The sequence below is a fragment of the Ursus arctos genome, unplaced genomic scaffold, assembly GCF_023065955.2.
Source record: "Ursus arctos isolate Adak ecotype North America unplaced genomic scaffold, UrsArc2.0 scaffold_21, whole genome shotgun sequence".
Taxonomy (NCBI): Eukaryota; Metazoa; Chordata; class Mammalia; order Carnivora; family Ursidae; genus Ursus; species Ursus arctos.
This window is the reverse complement of record NW_026622886.1, coordinates 17,273,579-17,293,124: the sequence shown is the minus strand read 5'-3', so window position 1 is coordinate 17,293,124 and position 19,546 is coordinate 17,273,579. Positions and strand designations below refer to the sequence as shown.

The window sequence follows — 19,546 nt, the reverse complement described above, 5'->3', positions numbered from 1 at the left end:
ACAATTTTCAGTTATCAAAAACTAATAATATTGACTCAAACATTCATTGGGCTTTGCAATTTTCAAAGTAGTTTTACATATAATATCTCTTTTTAGTTTCACCACTCAGGGAGATGAATATCATTATTCACATTTACTGATCAGGAAACAGAGTTTTGCAATTTCTGCCCAAGATTTTGTCTACATCAAGTAAGGGGTAGAGCTGACAAATGAACCTGCCTTCTGAATCCAAATCGCATGTCTTTCTACCATATTAACCTGTCTATCCTGTTAAGTGCTTTTCTTAAATATCCAAGATTGAGGAAAATCATATGCAAATGTTTTTTTTCTCCTCTTTTTTCAGGCCTTGACTTTCTACCACAATTGAATTCAGTCCTTCCTCCAAGAAAAAATCCAGTAGCTTCAAGCACTTCAGTATTGCATTCTAGTCCTCTTAATGTCTTTATGGGATCTCCAGGGAAAGAAGAAAATGAAAATCATGATCTGACAGCTGAATCTAAGAAAATATATCTGGGAAAACAGGAACCTAAGGACTCCCTCAAACAGGTATCTGCCTAAAAATGATACTGAGTTATTGCGTGCACTTGTCAGTAGCAAGCATGTAATGAAGCTCATCACGAGGTAGAAAGCAGGCGGCTGCCAGGGGATGTGTCCTAATTATTGACAGTGCTGTACACTTCCCAGGTAGAAAATAGTCTTCAATCTTGATGTCACATGTTTAAAACTAAAGGCTACTTTTGAAATCTATCTTTGGAAATGTTGGAGGTAACAGCAGATGTAAACTTACGCTGTTTTTTTTAAGACAAGATACTTGACTAGTTTTTACCGAGTTTTTTAGAATTTATTTCCATTGCAGCAGAAAGCACCAAGTTGGTGGTCAAGTCATTTGCCCTAAGTCTTAGAGGTAATTGATGGTGCTGAGAATGTAATGCATCCTCATTACCTTCTGCTATAATACAGTATCCAAAATAGAAGTTAATTTGCTATATAAGGGCTTAAAATGATCAGATGTTACCAGCAAGGTCGAATCTGTCACATTTTCATATTGATTTTTTAGAATGATATTGAAAAGATATTTCTGGCTAGTTACCATCTGAGATTTGGGGATTTTTCTTTTCTTTTTTTTTTTTTTTGGCCTATAATCACCATTTTCAGTGACACTCAATAGCAGATGCTTATTAGTAAATGAGCTTTTCCTCATCATGTTATCATTGAAATTGTTTTTGATTAGCAAAGTTGATTTATTTTGCCACTAGTTCTAGCAATTTATTTTTCCCCTTCTATATCCCTTCTAATTTTTCATTTTTCTGATCCTAACTACTAAAAGAAATATAGGTACAAATTAGATATATAATATTGGTAAAGCCAGAATTGATATATTGTTTATTTTAAATGTGAAGTTTGCAAAGTTGATTTCTGGTGCTGAAACTGGAAATCTGAATACCTCTCCGTCATCTAACCAAACAAGAAGTCCTGAGAAATTTGAAAAGCCAGAGAAAGAAATTGAAGCCCAGTTCATATATGAACCCCCCCTCATTGGATCCTCAACTCCAAGTAAGTACATAAAACTCCTGATATTTGAAAGTGTTAAGTTGAAAACTCCCACTATTTAACTTGAAAAGGGTAAATAAATAGAGTGATCATAGGCTAAGAAAATTAAAGGAGTTTAAATTTTACAACACTTGTCTACTGCAGCTCTCTTACTAGAGGACAGTGACATGTATGTGAATGGGGAAACTTGATGACATTGATTTGATACTCTTTAGGTGTGAATTTTATTTTCAATCCAATATCTAAGGGTTTTGATCTAATATGATACAAATAGGAATATAATGTAGGACCCTTTGAAAATGAGTCATTAACTACCTGAAATTGTCTTTTTTTTTCTCCCCTCCATACTAAAGTCCTACATAGATTTCATGCCACAGATCCTATAAACTTGATCATATTTAATGGGATATTGGGTTCAGTTATACAAGTTATCTATAGAAAACAACTCTGTATAGAAGCAACTCTTCTATATAGACATTTATATCTTACTTTAAGGTTTCTGTGGTTATATTGTATTAGTGTAAACTCTGGGGCTTTGCTTGTAGCGGTACTTTACTCCTGTATTCCTTTTGTTTATTTTTAATAGTCTTGGTTTATCTAGTTGGTGGGATAGCATGTCACATTCATCTTTTATAAGAGGAAATGGTTCCAAGATTCTTCAAGATTAATCCCTCTGTCATATGTTATTATATTAGACAGTTGGCAGTTTATATATATAGATAAATGACTATTAGAAATAATACCATAGAAAGTTTCTAAGATTTGTATTCCAGACAGTGAGTTTTTCTAAATGTCACAGGAACACTGTTCTTTACCAGTTTTTCAAGTGTCCTCATGCCAAATCTTATTTACAAATGTTTGATGTCTCTTAGTCTAAGCTGACTATTAATATTTTCTCTATTTTTATTCTAGATCCAAAGATAGCATCCTCTGTCACTGCTGGTGTTGCCAGTTCACTGTCAGAAAAAATAGCTGATACCATTGGAAATAATCGGCCAAATGCACCATTGACATCTGTTCAAATCCGTTTTATTCAGAACATGATACAGGAGACATTGGATGACTTTAGGTAGTAATTGAGAAATTTGCTCTTTCTATCCAGACATTAACTGGCTTTTTTTATTAGGTATAAAACTGGAACCATAAGTAATATTGGCAGTTACTACTCTTTTTTTTTTTAAGTATTTTTTTTGTAAAGATTTTATTTATTTATTCGACAGAGATAGAGACAGCCAGCGAGAGAGGGAACACAAGCAGGGGGAGTGGGAGAGGAAGAAGCAGGCTCCCAGCAGTGCAGGGAGCCCGATGTGGGGCTCGATTCCAGAACGCTGGGATCACACCCTGAGCCGAAGGCAGACGCTTAACGACTGCGCCACCCAGGCGCCCCGACAGTTACTACTTTTGCCTAGGTTTTGGGGTCCATAAAAACAATAGAAAACATGATGAGTCTTGTTGCTCTTGCTGTATTGAATTTATTGAATGTCAGCCAGGAAAAGGTACATTTACCTAGGGCAATTATTAGATAACTTGGCAGGACAGTCTAGCAGGCAGACTGCCATCATGGATTTTTTTAATCATCCACATTTGGACAGATTCTGGTAAGGTTCAGTGGTATTTGTAGAAGTACTGAAGTATTTATAAATCACCTGTTATGTATGCTATGTGTAATAATGTAATAGAGAAATAATTTTTTAAAGGAATTCTGAATATTTACAAACAGAATGCATCAGAATGTAGTAGTGAATTAAAAAAAAATTTTGCATGGATCTATGCTTGTCTCCTCATCCTTTGAATTTTGAACATGGTAAGAATGTGTTCAACATTGTTGCTTCCTTTTACCTATCATCTCAATATATACTGGAAGCTATTTTCAATTATTGGTATCTTTTGTATGTGTTTTTTCCCTTTCTGACCTGTAGATACTTAGTATTCTAGCTCTGATTTGGAATATCATGAGCAAGAATGTTAGAGAAGATGTATGGTTTTTGTTGGTACAGGTTTCTTTCTTCTTCTTTTTTTTTTTTTATGATTTATTTGTTTAGAGAGAGAGCACAAGCAGGAGGGGCAGAAGGAGAGGGAGAGAGAATCTCAAGCAGACTCCCCACTAAGTGTGGAGCACAACACAGGGCTCAATTTCATGACCCTAAGATCAGGACCTGAGCTGAGATCAGTAGTCAGACAATAACCGACTGCACCACCCAGGTGCCCCAGTGCGTGTTTCTTTCTAATGTTAAAAGTGTTTTGGGGGGCGCATTCGGTGGGGCATCTGCCTTCAGCTCCGGTCATGATCCCAGAGTCCTGGGATCGAGCCCTGAGTCAGGCTCCCTGCTCTGCGGAGAGCCTGCTTCTCCCTCTCCCTCTGCCTACCGCTCCCCGTGCCTGTGTGCATGCTCTCTCTCTCTCAAATAAATAAAATCTTCAAAAAATAAAAATAAAAGTGTTTTGGGGGCACCTGGGTGGTGCAGTCAGTTGAGCACCCAACTCAATCTCAGCTGAGGTCTTGATCTCAGAGTCATTAGTTCAAGTCCCACATTGGGCTCCATGCTGGAGGTGGAGCCTGCTTTTTTTTTAAAAAAAAAGTGTTTTGAAAAAGTAATTTTAAATGTTAACAAATATATTTTTAAAGGAAAATCATCATTTTTGGTCATTTTTGACATTTACAACATACAACATGCCTAGTATATGTACTGGGTAGTAAGGATACAAATATGAATGATCGGTCCACAAAGACCTTCTAGTTTAATTGGGGTAGGTACAATGTGTCCTGTTATGATGTGTGTTTCTTTAATGTGGATTAATTCATTTGTGATTAGTAAATAGGACAGTGATGACAACATGATGAGGAAATTTCGTTGGTTCCTTTAACAGTTGCCAAAACAAAATATATGAACATAGCTGAAGGCAGCAAACCACCTATCAGTACCCATCTTTTCCTCTTCCCTTCCTCTTCACCTGGTTTGGCTTTGTGCTCTGTGTTTGGAAGGACTTATTTTGTGATTATTCCCTATCTTTGGATATTTTATCCTTGCCTCCATCCTTCACAGCCCCAATCCTTTTTTCTCTTTTCTTACCCCTTTTAACAAGTGACAACTTTAAGGTAAAAGGCAAATAGTTGGTGACTGAATGGAGACTTTCTTTGTGGCTAGGACTCCTTGGATCCAGTCCTACTTGGTTTTCAAAAATCTATAAAAATTTCAGTTAGTTCTCCTTACCCTATCAATGGCCACTGTGTCATCCCCTCCCCTCCAGACACACCCCCCCCCCCCCCCGCGCCCCTGCTCTGTTGAGGATGAAAACAATCATGGGTCTCTTCTCCTAGGAGGGACTCATCATTTTCTGGATTTTCATTCATATAGGTTTCTTTGCACTCTCAAGTTGAACTTAAAAATATATGATTTTGTAGGTTATCTGGCTTGTCCTCACTGTTAGAGTTGGAGAGGTTATATCCTAAGCAGAAGTCTGTGGATCTATTTTTATTGTCTTTCGAGAAGATTTAAGTTTCTTCTGGCAAGCAGATCACTTTGTACCTGTACTTGCTGGCTTTCAGGTTTTCTTAGGGCTGGTTTATTTCTGGTTTGCCTTTATTCCTAGGGTTTAGTCTCTGCCCTTCTAGGATGTGAAAGAATCCTAGAATGTCTGGAGTATTCACCAGGCCTGGTTCCTGAACTTTAACCTCCATTTCCCCAGCATCACAAGGCTGCCAAAGCTTTCTCTACTCTAGCTGTGACTTTATGTTTAATTTTCTGCATCTAACCCAGCACGGGCATTGCTTAGGAATCAACAGATATCTCAAGGGGGAAATTGCACAATTTTAGGTTTACTTTTCTGCAGGTACCTTCTTAGCACCTTGAAGCCTTGGCTGCTTTGGCTGTCCCAGACCCTAGCACTCCCCAACCCAGTGAGACTCTCTCAGCTCCAGGCGACTGCTTTCAGGTCAGCCTCTTTTCCCCACTGTCTAATCAGCACGTCCCCCAGAGGGAAAAGCAGAGGTAACTGGGGCTTACCTAGTAGACTTCCCTTCTTTGCAAGACCATAGCCCCTCAAATCCTGACCACCTCAGTGGTTCTCTGATGCTTTCAGTTTGTTTTGTTTTATTTTTTTTAAGATTTATTTATTTGAGAGAGAGAGCACGAGCAGTGGGGAGAGGCAGAGGGAGAAGCAGACTCCCTGCTCAGTGGGGAGCCTGACTTGCGGCTCCATCTCAGGACCCTGAGATCATGACCTGAGCCGAAGGCAGTTCCTTAACTGACTGAGCCACCCAGGTGCCCCCAGTTTGTTTGATTTAAATACAGCTTTTGTCATAATTGAAAGCAAAAGAGAATGTTTAAAAAAACCTATATAGTTGTAGCAGAAAAAGTTGTAACAGAAAGAGTACTTAGGAATAAATCTGACCAAAGATGGTAAAGATCTTTGTAGAAAAACACTTAAAAATTTATTAGAAAGCATTAACACTTAAATAAATGGAAAGATATGAAGATGTCAGTTCTTCTAAATTGGTCTATAGTTTGAGTGCAGTTTCAATCAAATCCCAGCTGTTTTTTGGAAGATGATGATAGGATAACTTCAAAATTAATGTGAAAGAAGAAAAGATCCAGGAATAACCAAGACACTCAAGAGAAGAACAGGTTGAAGGCGACTTGTCAGTTGGGTAAGCTTAATTATTAAGCTGTAATTAAAATAGTGTAGCATTAGCACAGGATGGACAAATTGCCCAAAGGAATCAAATAGACCAGAGAAAAACCTGGGCTTATATAGAAATGTAATACACGACAGAGGAAAAGTATAGATCCCTGGTCCCTGCTATTAAAAAAATTAATTCTACCCAGCATAAAAGTTTAAAGGGTAAAATTTTAGACATTGTAAGAGAATTTATATATGAGTCATGGTAGGGAAGTTATCAAAGCATACGAGGATATACCACCTATAAAAGTAGATTGGCAAATTTGATTGTGTTATTAGGTCAGTAATTAGGAACACTAACTAGGACTGCTCATCACAAGACACCATTAACAAAGTGAAAGGACAAAAATCTAACTGTAGTACTCCAACAAAGGATCCAGCGAAGGATCAGATGATGTAAAGAACTCTTAGAAATAAATAAGAAAAAAAGACATTCAAGAGGTGCCTGGGTCGCTCAGTCAGTAAAGCACCTGCCTTCAGCTCAGTTCATGACCCCAGGGTCTTGGGATTGAGCCCCCACATCGGGCTCCCTGCTCAGCAAGGAGTCTGTCCCTCTGCCCCTCCCCCTGCTTGTGCTCTCTCTCTCTCTCAAATAAAGTCTTCAAAAAAAAAAAAAAAGACATTCAATAGAAAAACAAGGTTAAAAGGCATGGACAAACATTTCACAGAAGAGGAATGGTCTATGAACATAAGTAAAGATGTTCAATCCTGTGGTTAGTCAGAGAACTGAAAATACAACGGGATAGTATTTCACACCCGTTAAATGGGAAAACGTCTAAAGTCTGGCAAGACCAAGTCTTGGTGTGGATATAGAGCAAGAGGAATTCTGTTACACTGATGACAAGCACGTCCACAGATACTACCACTCCAGCAAATAGTTTGCATTATTTTATAAAACTAAACAAATACACATCTGGATCATACCTTTAACGCAGCATATCTACTCTTGGATATATCATCTACAGTTATGGGCACATGTGGGTTGGGAAATATATATGTGATTGTTTATAACAACATTGTAATAGTAAAATCTTGAAAACAATCCGAATGTCAGTTGACAGGAGAATCTGTACACTGGTACAAATCAGTGAATTACAGATATATAGAATACGAATGTTGAAAACATGATACTGGGTTATTTTTTTAAGTGTACACTACTCAGTACTACATAGGATTTGGTATTTTTATAATGCTCAAAACCAAGCACAGGAAAAATATATTGACTACTGTTTCTATATTAGACAGTTTTTTTTTTTTTTTTTTAACATTTCTTTGCTTAAACAAAATTCATCAGAGTAGTGACTTCTTTCTTGGGCTTCTCATAAGTTAAGTGATAGAATCAGAGAGGAGCACATAGGAAGCTTCTATGATTTTGGTAATGTTCCAGCTCATAAGTTGTGTGGTGGGTGACTGAATAATCCGTTTATTATTATACTTCATAATTTTCATGTATTCTTTTGTAGGCATGAACGAATTGCATTTTATAGTGTAACCTTTATTATAACCACCCAAATAACCCTTTCCATTCTACTGGAAGTATTTTGTTTTAATAGCTAAAACATTGATAATAGTTAAAACATTGTAACCTAGTAAATTATCTGTATTTCATTGTAATACAAACCTATGTCTTTCCTTAATGATAATTTTATATTAAGAAATGTATAGTATGAGAGTTCTGGAGGTATACAGCCGGAGTTTATATACTAGCTCCATACTGGTTGTTTGATTGGATAAATTTTAACTGCTCTGTGGCTCAGTTCCTTCATTGGTAAAATGGAGGTAATAATTGCACCTGATTGTAAAGATTAAATGAGTTCTTCCATTCAAAGTACAAGAAACACTGCCTAGTATATAGTAATTAAATCTAGGTGCATTAGTATTTTTATTATCATTAATATTATTATTACTACTACTACTATTATTAGTAACATCCAATAATTTGAAACAATGAGAAAAGTTTAGCCAGCTTCTTGACTGATCTAGAATTGGCAATACCATTATAATTCTAACAAGTATTTTAAATTCTTCCCTAGAGAAGCATGCCATAGGGACATTGTGAACTTGCAAGTTGAGATGATTAAACAGTTTCACATGCAATTGGTAGGTATGACATATTTTATTTTAAATTAGTGTAGAGTTGTGGATCTAAAAAAGTCCATTAAAGGGTAGTATATTTTTACTTTATTATATCTAGTTGCTAGAATAAATAAACAGGGAGTTTTAGAAATTTAATAAGTAAAATGATTTTAACTAGTCACCCTTCTTTTTAACCTGTAATATTTAAGACTACTTTTTCACAGCTATTTCTTTCTTTCTTTCTTTCTTTCTTTCTTTCTTTATTTATTTATTTATTTTAAGCTAGAAGTTTCCCACATGTACAAATATAAGCCTTCCAAATATATAACTTCACCAGCGATCTTTCATTTATATTAACAAAGTAGTAAGGATGGTTAAGTAGAAGAAATACCATTCAGCTAGTTAATTGAACATGACAGAAATGATAACTGAAAGTATGTAAAATAGCTTGCCAGATAAATGTGAAATACCAATGATTTAACAAGCATTTTTTTCTGTTTTCTAGAATGAAATGCACTCTTTGCTGGAAAGATACTCTGTGAATGAAGGTTTAGTGGCTGAAATTGAAAGACTACGAGAAGAAAACAAAAGACTACGGGCCCACTTTTGAAATTTCAGTGAATACCTTAATGTTTTATAATTTGGGAAGCTTTTGGCAACACAGAACTGCATGGAATCAGTATTGTTTTCATGGTATCTGGGAAAAAAAGTGTTTTTCAAGTAAAATGGTGATGGGATTTTATTCCAACCACTATTTCACCTTCTCTGTCAAAGATATTTATATTTTTATATTAAAAACTGTACAACATGTCATCTGCTTAATAGGAAAGTCCTCAGAATATTTAATTTCTGGAAGTTTTAGCTATACACTAAGTGCCCTTTTTTATAAGAAAAGAAAATTGTGCAAAAAAATAGGTTATGTTTTTTAATCACCTTTTTTTAACAGATAATATTTTTGATTGATGGTTGCCTTCCAAATTTTTTGGATGTTTGAGGATTAAAGAGTTTGATATGCCTTCTATTTTTATGGTGAAAGTAATTTTAAAATGGCAGTTGGTGTTTCTAAGCAATTGACTAGTAAAACACAAAGTTGGTTAGTAATTATTTTGTTAACTTGATAAAGTCAAGTATGACTATTATTTATTACTTGTACATTTCATAAGGAAATTTTGGTAATTTTGAATTGCACAGATTACATTATATATCTATTGCATTTATGTGTTTTGTACTTCTCACAAATCTCTACTCCTGTTTGGTATTTTTTAGCTAATTTCACTTTATGAAAACTTTTAGGGGTTTATAAGACTTGACTAGAGCTGCATATCTGCTGATTATCTCATGAATTAATAACATGCAAAGTTATTCTGTAAAGTTTTAATCAACATAATTCAACTTATAATCAGTGAAAATTTTATATTAGATGCTAAGTATTCAGTATTAGTCCCATTTTTTCCCTTCCAAATGAGAAGTGTGGATTATTTTGTTTTGTGGTTTATATCATTAACTTTCTCTAATTCTTTGTGTGCTGTGTGTAATGTTTTTATATTATTGACCTTATCATAAAATTTAGAAAGGTTAATTGTCAAAAGAATTTACACCTCTCTGGTATGGGTGGAGGTATACATCTACCTGCTATGATCTACAGTCTTAGTGATGTAAGATTAGGAGGGCTACTGGCTTATTTATCTTCTTGTAGTCTCTTGTCCCAAAGATTTAAACTATGTACCTTGTATACAGTACTTGTACCCAATTTTGACTTCTGAGATAAAAAATATTTACTAAAATAAAAAGGAAATCTAGCTAGCTTACTAACTTTATGGTTTTCCGAAGTGGTGGAAATTTTAAGGATATATTTAATAAGTGTAAACCTACTAATAATTACTTCAGGAAATAAAAACAGAAATATTACTTTTTCCCAGTGTGGCTCAGAGAATATGTTTGTGTTGAAGTATGAATGGGTGCTAATGTGATCTTTTTTCCTGACAGATTATTGGAAGCATTATGATTTGTAACAAGTTTCCTTATATATCATTATCAAATAGGTTTAGAAAACATAAAAGTGTGTTTTGCCTACATGCTGTATTTAAGTCCATTAATATTTTCCTATTGCCTTTTTCTATATATGCACATATGTATTAAAAGAGGTGGGATAAATAAAACAATTTTAGTAACTTTATGTGTATAGATGAAACATTTTGTCATAGAATTTAAAAGTTAAGTAAGTAACAAAAAATGAAATTTTCATATGGTAAAAAAGGTGCCTGAAATTGAACTTTTGCTTCTGGCCAAAATGGAATAATAGAGATTGGATTTACCTATTTGAAATTCTAAAAACACAAAATATGAGAGAGTTTTCAAATATCAGGCAAATATAGGCAATATATATCATATATAGGCAGCACAGGATAGTGTTCCCTGAGAGAGGGAAACAAATGAGACCCAAGAAACTCAATGGACCTCTAAGTACAAGAAATAAAACTACCAAAACACATCATAATCAAATTCCTTAAAACTTGTCTCAAAGGAAAATTCTTAAAGCTGCTAAATTTAAAGACACAGAAGAACAGAGACAGGAGTGTCAGAGACAGTAGAGTAACATCTTTAAAGAACTGAAAGAAAAATACTCAACTTTGAATTCTATATCCAGTGAAGATATCTTTCAAAAATGAAAATGAAATAACCTATTCAGACCTCGATAGTCTTAAAGAATTCATCACAAGCAGACTGGCTCTATAGGAAATGTTAAAGAATGCCTTTAGTCAGAAGGAAAATGGTACCAAATAGAAATATGTTTCTGTGCAAAGTAACAAGGACACCAAAAATGGTAAATATGTGAACAAACGTAAGGCTTTTTTTCATTTTAAATTATCCTTAATGGATAATTAATGATTTAAAGCAAAAATAATGACAAGCTGTTGTGTGGTTACCATAAGTAAAGTGAAGCGCCTGACAACAGCATCGAGGGCGGGAGGGAGGAAGCATAAGCGTACTACTCCAAGGTTCTAACAGTACCTGTGAGATAGCGCAGCATTACTCGAAAGTAGACTGTGATAAGAATGTAAACTGTAAGCCTTAAAGTAACAATAACAAGTCATAACTAATAAACCAACAAAGATGATAAAATGTAGCCACAAAAAATAATCCAAAAGAAGGAAGAAAAAGAAGAAAGGGAGACAAAGAATAAGTGGGACAAATAGAAATTAAAAAAAAACAAGATGGTAGATTTAAACAGCAATATCAATAATTACATTAACTGTAAATAGTTACCCTGATCAAATTGAGTTTTTTAGTCCAGCTATGTATTGAATCATGAAATCTACTTAAATATAAAGACAAATGGTTTATGAAAAGAAATAAAAAGTTAGAAAGTATATTGAGCTTAATGCAAATGAAAACAAATCAAAATTTGTGGGAATCAGCTAAAGCAGTACTTTACAGGGAAATTTATATCATTAAATGTCTATGTTAGAAAAGGAAAGAATTCAAATCAAGGACTGAAGCTTCCACCTTAAGCTAGAAAAATAATAGCAAGTGAAAAACAAATGAAAAAGGATTAGAAAAGAAATCAATGCAATAGAAAATAAAATCCATTGAGAAAGTGAAGCTGAAAGCTAACTCTTTGAGATCAATACAATTGATAAATCTTCAGACTGATGAGAAAAAAGAAGACATAAATTACCAATATTAGGAATGAGAGAAATGACACGACTGCAGATTCTACAGATATATATATATTTTTAAAGATTTATTTATTTGAGAGAGAGCACATGTGGAGGGGGAGGGACAGAAGGGGAGAGAGAATCTCAAGCCAGCTCTGCGCGGAGCACAGGCCTCACTCAGGGCTCAATCTCAGGACCCTGAGATCACGACCTGAGCTGAAATCAAGTCAGATGCTTAACCAACTGAACCACTCAGGCGTCCCTACATATATTTCTGACAGAAAATGCCAAACCTAACTGTACTGGTGAATTCTTTCAAATATTTAAGGAGGAAAGTATCCAATTCTCAACAAATACATCCATGAAATAGAAGAGGCGATAATTCCCAACTCCTTTGAGGCCAGCATTACTCTGATACCAAAATCATAAGAAAATGACAAGCCAGTATTTATAACACAGATGTAAAAGTTCTAAACAAAGTTTAGCAATTTGAATTTAATGATGTGTAAAAGGATGATGTATGAACTAGTGAGGTGTTTGTTAATGCAAATTTGGGCTAACATTAGAAAATTAATATAATTCACTCTGTTGACAGACTAACATAGGAAAACCATATGATCATCTCAATAAATGCAAAAAGGGCATTTGACAAAACCCAACATTCATTTCTGATAAAAACTCTCCGTAAAGTAAAAATAAAAGAGAACTTCCTCATCCTGGTAAAGGACATCTTTAAGAAAAACCTCCAGCCAACCTCAATGGTGAAAGACTGTTTTTCCCCTAAGATCAGAAACAAAGCAAGGATGTCCACTATCTTCTATTAAACACTGTATTGGAGTTTCTAGCCAAGACAATTAGGCAAGAAAAGGAAAAACCATTCAAATTATAAAGGAAGAGGTAAAAGTCTCCTCACATGACATATTGGACTCTACAGAAAACCTAAGGAATATATAAAAATTCTAAAATTCGTAAGTGAGTAACACGGTTACTGTATACATGGTCAATATACAGATCAGTTGCCCCCCAACTCCAAAGTATATAATCAGCCATTCCTCACAAACCCAGTGCAGCTCTTTCTGCCCAAGTGTCCTGTCCCCATGCTTTAATAAAACCACCTTTTTGCGTGTGTGTGTGTACACACACACACACAAAAACAAAATCAGTTGCATTTCTATATAGTAACAAAAAATTGAAATGAAAAATCAATACTATTTATCAAGAATATTACATACTTAGGTATAAATTCGATATCTAAGACCTGTACACTGAATTCTACAAAACATTCCTGGGAGAAAGTAAACCTAAATAAATGGAGAGACGCCATGTTTATTGATTGGAAGGCAAATGTCAGTTCTTCCCATACGGATTTACAGATTCAGTATAATCCCAGTAAAAATTTTAGCAGAAACTGTTTTTCTCTTCAGCTATGTCTAATTCACTGTTTACCTAATATGGTAAGTATTTAATATCACCTGTTTCATTTTTCAGCTTGGAGTTTCCACTTGGTTCTTTTTTTTTTTTATATATATATATATAGTTTCTAATTCTCTGTTGAAATCTTATAATTTAATTCCTTGAATATATTCATCTTAGTTATTTTAAAGTCTGTGGCTGATAACTAATATAAGAATATTTTACGGATTTGTTTCCATTTTATATTATTTCTCTCAGGTTTTGGTCACATTGTGCCTTCTTGAATATTTTTCTTTACTGAAGGATTGACATTGTTAAGAAAAATTGTAAAAATACTCTTTGAATGCTATCTTCTCCCAGAGATTTACTTTTCACTGTGGCAGGCAGCTAGGGATGAGCTGATTGCAAGTTGAGTTTAAGTCCCTGGTTTATTCTTATTTTTGTGGTTTCATCCTTAAGAGTTTGTGTGTGTGTGTGTGTTTTAAGATTTATTTATTCATTCGAGAGAGAGCAAGAGAGCAAATGTGCCAGTGTGGGGGGCTGGGCAGAGGGAGAAAACTCAAGCAGACTCTGGGCGGAGCACAGAGTCTGGCATGGGCTCAATCCCACAACCCTGAGATCATGACCTGAGCCAAAATCAAATCAAGAGTCAGACACTTAACTGATTGAACCACCCGGGCTCCCCAATCCATCAGAGTTTAAACCAAACCATTAGGGTTCCATCAGGTCCTATCTTACTTAGTGAGTCATGAGCTCTTAATTTTTGTCTTTCCAACTCTGTAGAGATTTCAAAGTTCTGCTTCTTATGGATGTTTAGATACACTGTTTCACCGTTGAAGTTAACAGGATGCCAGACAAGTTAGTGCTGTGGATAGTCAACTTTTTCTTATCTAAAATATTTCTAGTAAATAATTATTTTATGTATCAAATTATCAAGTTCCACATTCTTAGATAAAATGGAGCTCTTAAAGACTATAGTGATACCAAGATAAAGAAATAATATGTGTAGATTTATGTTATTTGTGGGAAAATCAAGTGTGAGACTATCAAAACTGTCCTGAACCTCTGAGAAGAAAAAGAGTATCTAGACCAAAATTCTCAAAATGTAGTTTGGTGATCCCTGGGAATTTCCAAGGTCATTTTGGGGTCTTGTGAGATCAGATTATTTTCGTAATAATACTAAGACATTGTCTTTTTCGCTCTTATTTTCTCATGGGCATAGTAGAGTTTCCAGAGTTTACATTACAAGGGATACCATTGCCCTGGTATTTAATGGAATGGGTACTTGTGTATTCTTGTACTTTCTAGAGTTTTCTAAGATGAACTCTTTGGAGTCTTCAATTTTTAATAGTATAAAAGAGACTGAGACTGAGAAAATCAAGAGCCTGGAGTATACCTTTTCAGATGAAAAAAAGGACATTTATGAAGCTTAAGGGTATGGTCCCCTATTAGTCAAATATGCTTAGTAGTAGTAATTAAGTCAAGAGGGAGAGAAAGCCTGCCTAGAAAAGAATTGTGGATGTGACTTCTGGCTTTTGGCACACAGAGTAGACTGTGGAATCAAATGCATAGAAATTCACAAGTTGTTTTAGACAGTTGAATTAGCAAAAGTACAGCCATCTAGGACTAAAAGAAATTGAGGCTTTGCAAAAATATATTTTTTTAATTCCTAAGAAAGTTGCTCCATTGTTAAAATGGCATATTTTCCAAAGCCCTTTTCAGAAGTGATGGGGGAGGAGGAGGAAATCTCAAAAAGCAGAGTCAAAACCAGCAGAAAACAAGGGACAGTGGGAGGGCACTCCCAGGAAACAGAACCCAGGCCTATCAAGAAACATTCCCCGTCCACAGAGCAACATTTGTCCAGTGGGATTTCAGAATTGCTGTGGGCCAGTGACTGCTAGGAGCCTCCCATACTTAAATGGGGGTGTGTATTGCTGATATGTGTAAGCTCTGTGTGTGTGTGTGATCGGGTGGGGTCAGTTAGCTCATTGTTTTGTTTGGTATTCTCTGAACAAAGGGCAATTGTTGTTCTTTTCAAAATAAGACTCATCTGGATCTAATGTAGATTACAAGATACTAAACTTGCAATATGATGTGGAGATTGGATGTGGCTTTTGAGAATCCATTGATGGGGGTAAGCATATGTTGCATTTGGGAGGAACGCGAGTAACTGTGGCCCAGAGGGCAGAGTGCGATATATTGCATTGTCCACACCAGTCCTTCTCCCCTCCCTGTTTTCCTGCCCTTTGCTTTTTGACTTTGCAGTTCCTACTAGTAAAAAGGTAGAGTATTTTTCCCCATCTTCTGACTTTGGGTTTGGCCATATGGCCGATAAAGCAGAAGTGATGGTGCCCCAGTTTCAAGCCTAAGCTTTAAGAGGTGTGGCATATTACCACCTTGTACTTCTTGAAGTACAACTTCTGCACTTCCAATATGGGTGTTACACACACACACACACACACACACACACACACACACACACGCTGCCTGGGCTAGCTGGAGGTCCCAAGAGAAAGATGAGACATGTGAAGGAGAGTTGTATCAGCCAAGCTGCTGGCCAAACCCAGTTTAGTCTAGCCCACCCGACCATCAGATCTACGAGCATAAACACTTACTATTGTATGCCGGTAAGCTTTTTGTGTAATTGATAAATTTCTTGACTCATCTCTATTCCAGCTGCTGTGATTTAGAGCTTCAGGATGCCTTGCTGAGATTTTTGTAAGAGCCTCCGAACTAGGCTTTCTCTCTTCCTCTAGTCCTTCTTGTCTGTTGTATTCACCTCTACTACGTCTGTTTCTACCCAAAAGGCAAATCTAACTGCCATAGGAAAAAACCCTGCTCTTTGGTGTGGCATCCTGAGTCCTGCCTTGAAGACTTGAAGACTTGTCTCTTACTTCTCCACACACCCTGCCCCTGATATTCCAGTCTCAGGACCCAGAGAGTGCCAGGCCATGTCACGGCTCTGAGCCATTACCTTCATGGTTCCTTCTGCCTGGAAAGCTCCTACAGATCCTTCAGGACGCTTCTCACATGTCACCTAAAGGCAATTCTCTTCTGTGCACCCGAAAATTCATTTCTTACTATTGTAAATCTCACATAGAACGGCGATGATTTTGTCTCCAGGTTTCTCTTCCCCAGTGGGCAGAGGCCACTTCTTGTTCCTCTCTGTGGATGCAACATCTAGTATGATGCTTTGACCTCTGTAGAGGTTCAATATCATTTCTAATTTTATTGTTAAATGATGGAATCCATGTAGGGATTGTTATAAATTATTAATTTCTGTGTGGTGTTTGTTATGTTTGTTTGCATAAACTAGAAGTATGATTAACCATAATTCTTCCTTCCTCACACATGTCAAATAATAGCATTTATAGTAGGATAAATTTACGAACATAGAAAAATGACAATAATGGCTGAAGAAAATTGATGTGCCCTTGATGTAGATATTGTGGGTCCTTTTCAAGTGAAATCTGACAACCAGCTCACTTAAAATTAAAATGTCAAAAATCAATTATGCTTCATTTTCCATTCAGACGAATTGAACTTTTCAAAATTATTTAAAGCACATCTTATGTCAAAAGACACCTACTCTATTATTTGAATACTAGTGGAATGAGAAAACATTTTATTTCTCATTTTTACAATGATCATCACACTGAATCTTTATCTGCCAAAATGAAACTGAAAAATATCAGGATGTCTAAATATTGCCATTGTTATTGAACTCTCTTTAAATAACAAAGTTATTGACTTTGGCAAAGAAAAACGTTGTCTAATAGGAGCAACTGCTGGAACTTGAGCCACACCAAGGAGACTGTGCAAAGCGAAGACTGGAGAGGTAGGTGGGCACAGATCAGGAAAGGTTTGTAAGACATGGCTGAGAATTGAAAGCTCATCCAAGAAACAGAGACTCTTGCCTATAGACTATGGAATGAGGGGTGTGAATTTCTCTGTCCGTACTCTTCTTGTTGGACTGCATGCAGACACTTAAATGTGGCCACCATCTTTACCTTTGTTAGCATTTCATTTTGTACATAAGGCTTGTTTTCTTTTCTTTTCTTTTTTTTTAAGTTTAAAGGGAAATAGCACATCCTCTGAGTGTGGGTTGTAAGGTGATATTAGGTCTACAGGATATTTCAGATCTGGAAGGTTGACTTTGCGGCGGATTCTTTTAAGATTGGTGGTAGATAATACTTTCAGGCATTTTCATCTGGTCAGGGCAACTAACTCCCCCAGATGATTGCATTCCAGCCTGTGTTTCAGCAGAGGTGTTCCAACCAACATAGCTCACTTTTGCTCCTTTGTCTCAGTTTTTTAATCATTCTTTCTTTCAGTGAGCAGTAGTCACCTCCTGTGTGCTGAGCACCGAGCATCCCGTGGGGGAGCGCAGTCATCAAGCAGCAAAGACTGATCTCCATTGGATAATCCTGTGGTAGGAGTGCGGAATGGATGTCTGCACACGGCCTGGTGGAGGCAGCAGGCAGGGGCATACGCTGCAACCTAAGAGGTAGTGTGGAATCTGAGAAGGCTTCCTAGAGGTCAAAGGAGGTAAATCAGGAGATAAAAGACCTGAGTGGGGGATTAAAAATGAGTAGAAAACACCTCTAGTGAAGAGGGCCGGGGAAGTGCCTGAGGCAGGAGGCTGGAAAGACTGTGCACAGGACCTGCAAGGCCAGACAGGGAGGCAGGAGGTCGTTTGCAGGCATTAGCACCGTCAGATCACCAAGAGCCTTGGGTGCATGCCAAGGCACCAGGGTTTTCTTTTGAGGATGAAGATGAACCAATAAAGGGTTTTAATCAGGGAGAGGAAATGATCAAATTTAGAAAGAGGATAGCTGACCACAGTGAGGGGAATATTTTGAGAGGATTTAGGCCAAGGGCAGGGATATTGTCTTACTCTGTTCCGGCCACTATCGCAGAATGCCACGACCGGGTGGCTTATAAACAACTGAAATGTATTTTCACTGTTCTGGAGGTTGGGAAGTCTCAGTTCAAGGTGCTGGCCTCTTTCTCATAGACGGCTCTGATGAGGACTCCCTGTGTCCTCTCATGGCCATGGCCAGAGGGATGAGAGGGGTGAGGGATTTCTTTGGGGCCTATTTTTTTTTTTTTAAATAAGGACACTAATTCCATTCATGAAGGCTCTGCCCTCAAGACCTAATTACTTCCAAAGGCCCTGCTTTTTAATACTATTACTTTGGGGTTAGGATTTCAACATGCGAGTTTTGGGAGGACACGAAACTTCAGACCATAGCGGATGTCATCTAGGAGACTGCTAAGTCATCTAGGTAAGAAATACTGAAGGCCTGAACCATCAAAAGATTGAAGAACTATTTAGAAGGTGAAATAATCAAAGCTCGATCAAAGATGGTGGATTTAAACTGGAATGCTTCTAGAAGTTACCTGTTAAACATTAATGGTTTGAAAAGGCTTTTTATGTTTAGTAATTATCCCATTAGCCCTAGTTTTTGAAGTTTTAAACATTAAATGTATGAACAGAAATTTAAGAGTTCCCAATATCTATTGAGCTTTCTCTCCTTTGTTAACCTATAGATGTGAGTTGCTATGATTTATTTTTGAATACTAACATCTCTCTCTTATTTGGGGGTAAGTTCTATGTGGTTATGCAGGATTACTTTCTTTCTATACTCACTGTTGCATCTTTTTCCCTGGTATTTTAGAGTTTTAGTTCTATTTTCATAAATGTTATAGATTTCTAATTGTCCTTGCTAGGTTTTTCTTAACACAATTATGTAAAATGAAATACTATATATTTATCAGGTCTTGTGTATTAGTTCTATTTTTTAAATGATGCTATAAAGTTATATTTTATATCATAATGTTTATTATGCTACTTGTGAATTTGTTTTATAAGATGAACAGCATCTTACACTGTTTTCTATAACTTGAAGCATAATATTTTCATTTTAAATTATTATAGAGCCTCTGGATCCCTTCTTTGCTTTTATTATATAAAAATTGACCATATCAGTCATAGTAATGACTCATCTGATGCTGGGTCATCAACTCCCTATTATACAGTTATTCCTATGGGAAGATACTGACTCAAACAGCAGAGGCATGGAAGGCACGGAAGCAAAAAACGTCTATGGACTATTTATGTGCTGCTGTGTATTGTGTAGTAAGTGTGCTTTTCCATTTGTTTC

The 19,546-nt window shown here is 36.2% G+C and overlaps 1 protein-coding gene across 10 annotated transcripts in view; it reads left to right on the top strand.

Annotated features, from left to right (window-relative positions):
- NEDD1 (NEDD1 gamma-tubulin ring complex targeting factor) overlaps positions 1 to 10,481 on the top strand; it is a 47,065-nt gene extending 36,584 nt beyond the window's left edge. For 8 of the 10 annotated variants that reach the window (XM_048217986.2, XM_026499846.4, XM_026499845.4 and 5 more), the window contains 5 exons: positions 344 to 546; positions 1,401 to 1,554; positions 2,464 to 2,620; positions 8,265 to 8,331; positions 8,813 to 10,481. In XM_048217986.2, the coding sequence (XP_048073943.1) occupies positions 344 to 546; positions 1,401 to 1,554; positions 2,464 to 2,620; positions 8,265 to 8,331; positions 8,813 to 8,917 (686 nt within the window). In that variant the 3' untranslated portion in view covers positions 8,918 to 10,481. The remainder of the gene's footprint in view (positions 1 to 343; positions 547 to 1,400; positions 1,555 to 2,463; positions 2,621 to 8,264; positions 8,332 to 8,812) is intronic. The other 2 variants (XM_057316345.1, XM_057316346.1) reach the window with 1 other exon arrangement.
- Positions 10,482 to 19,546: the final 9,065 nt, after the last annotated feature.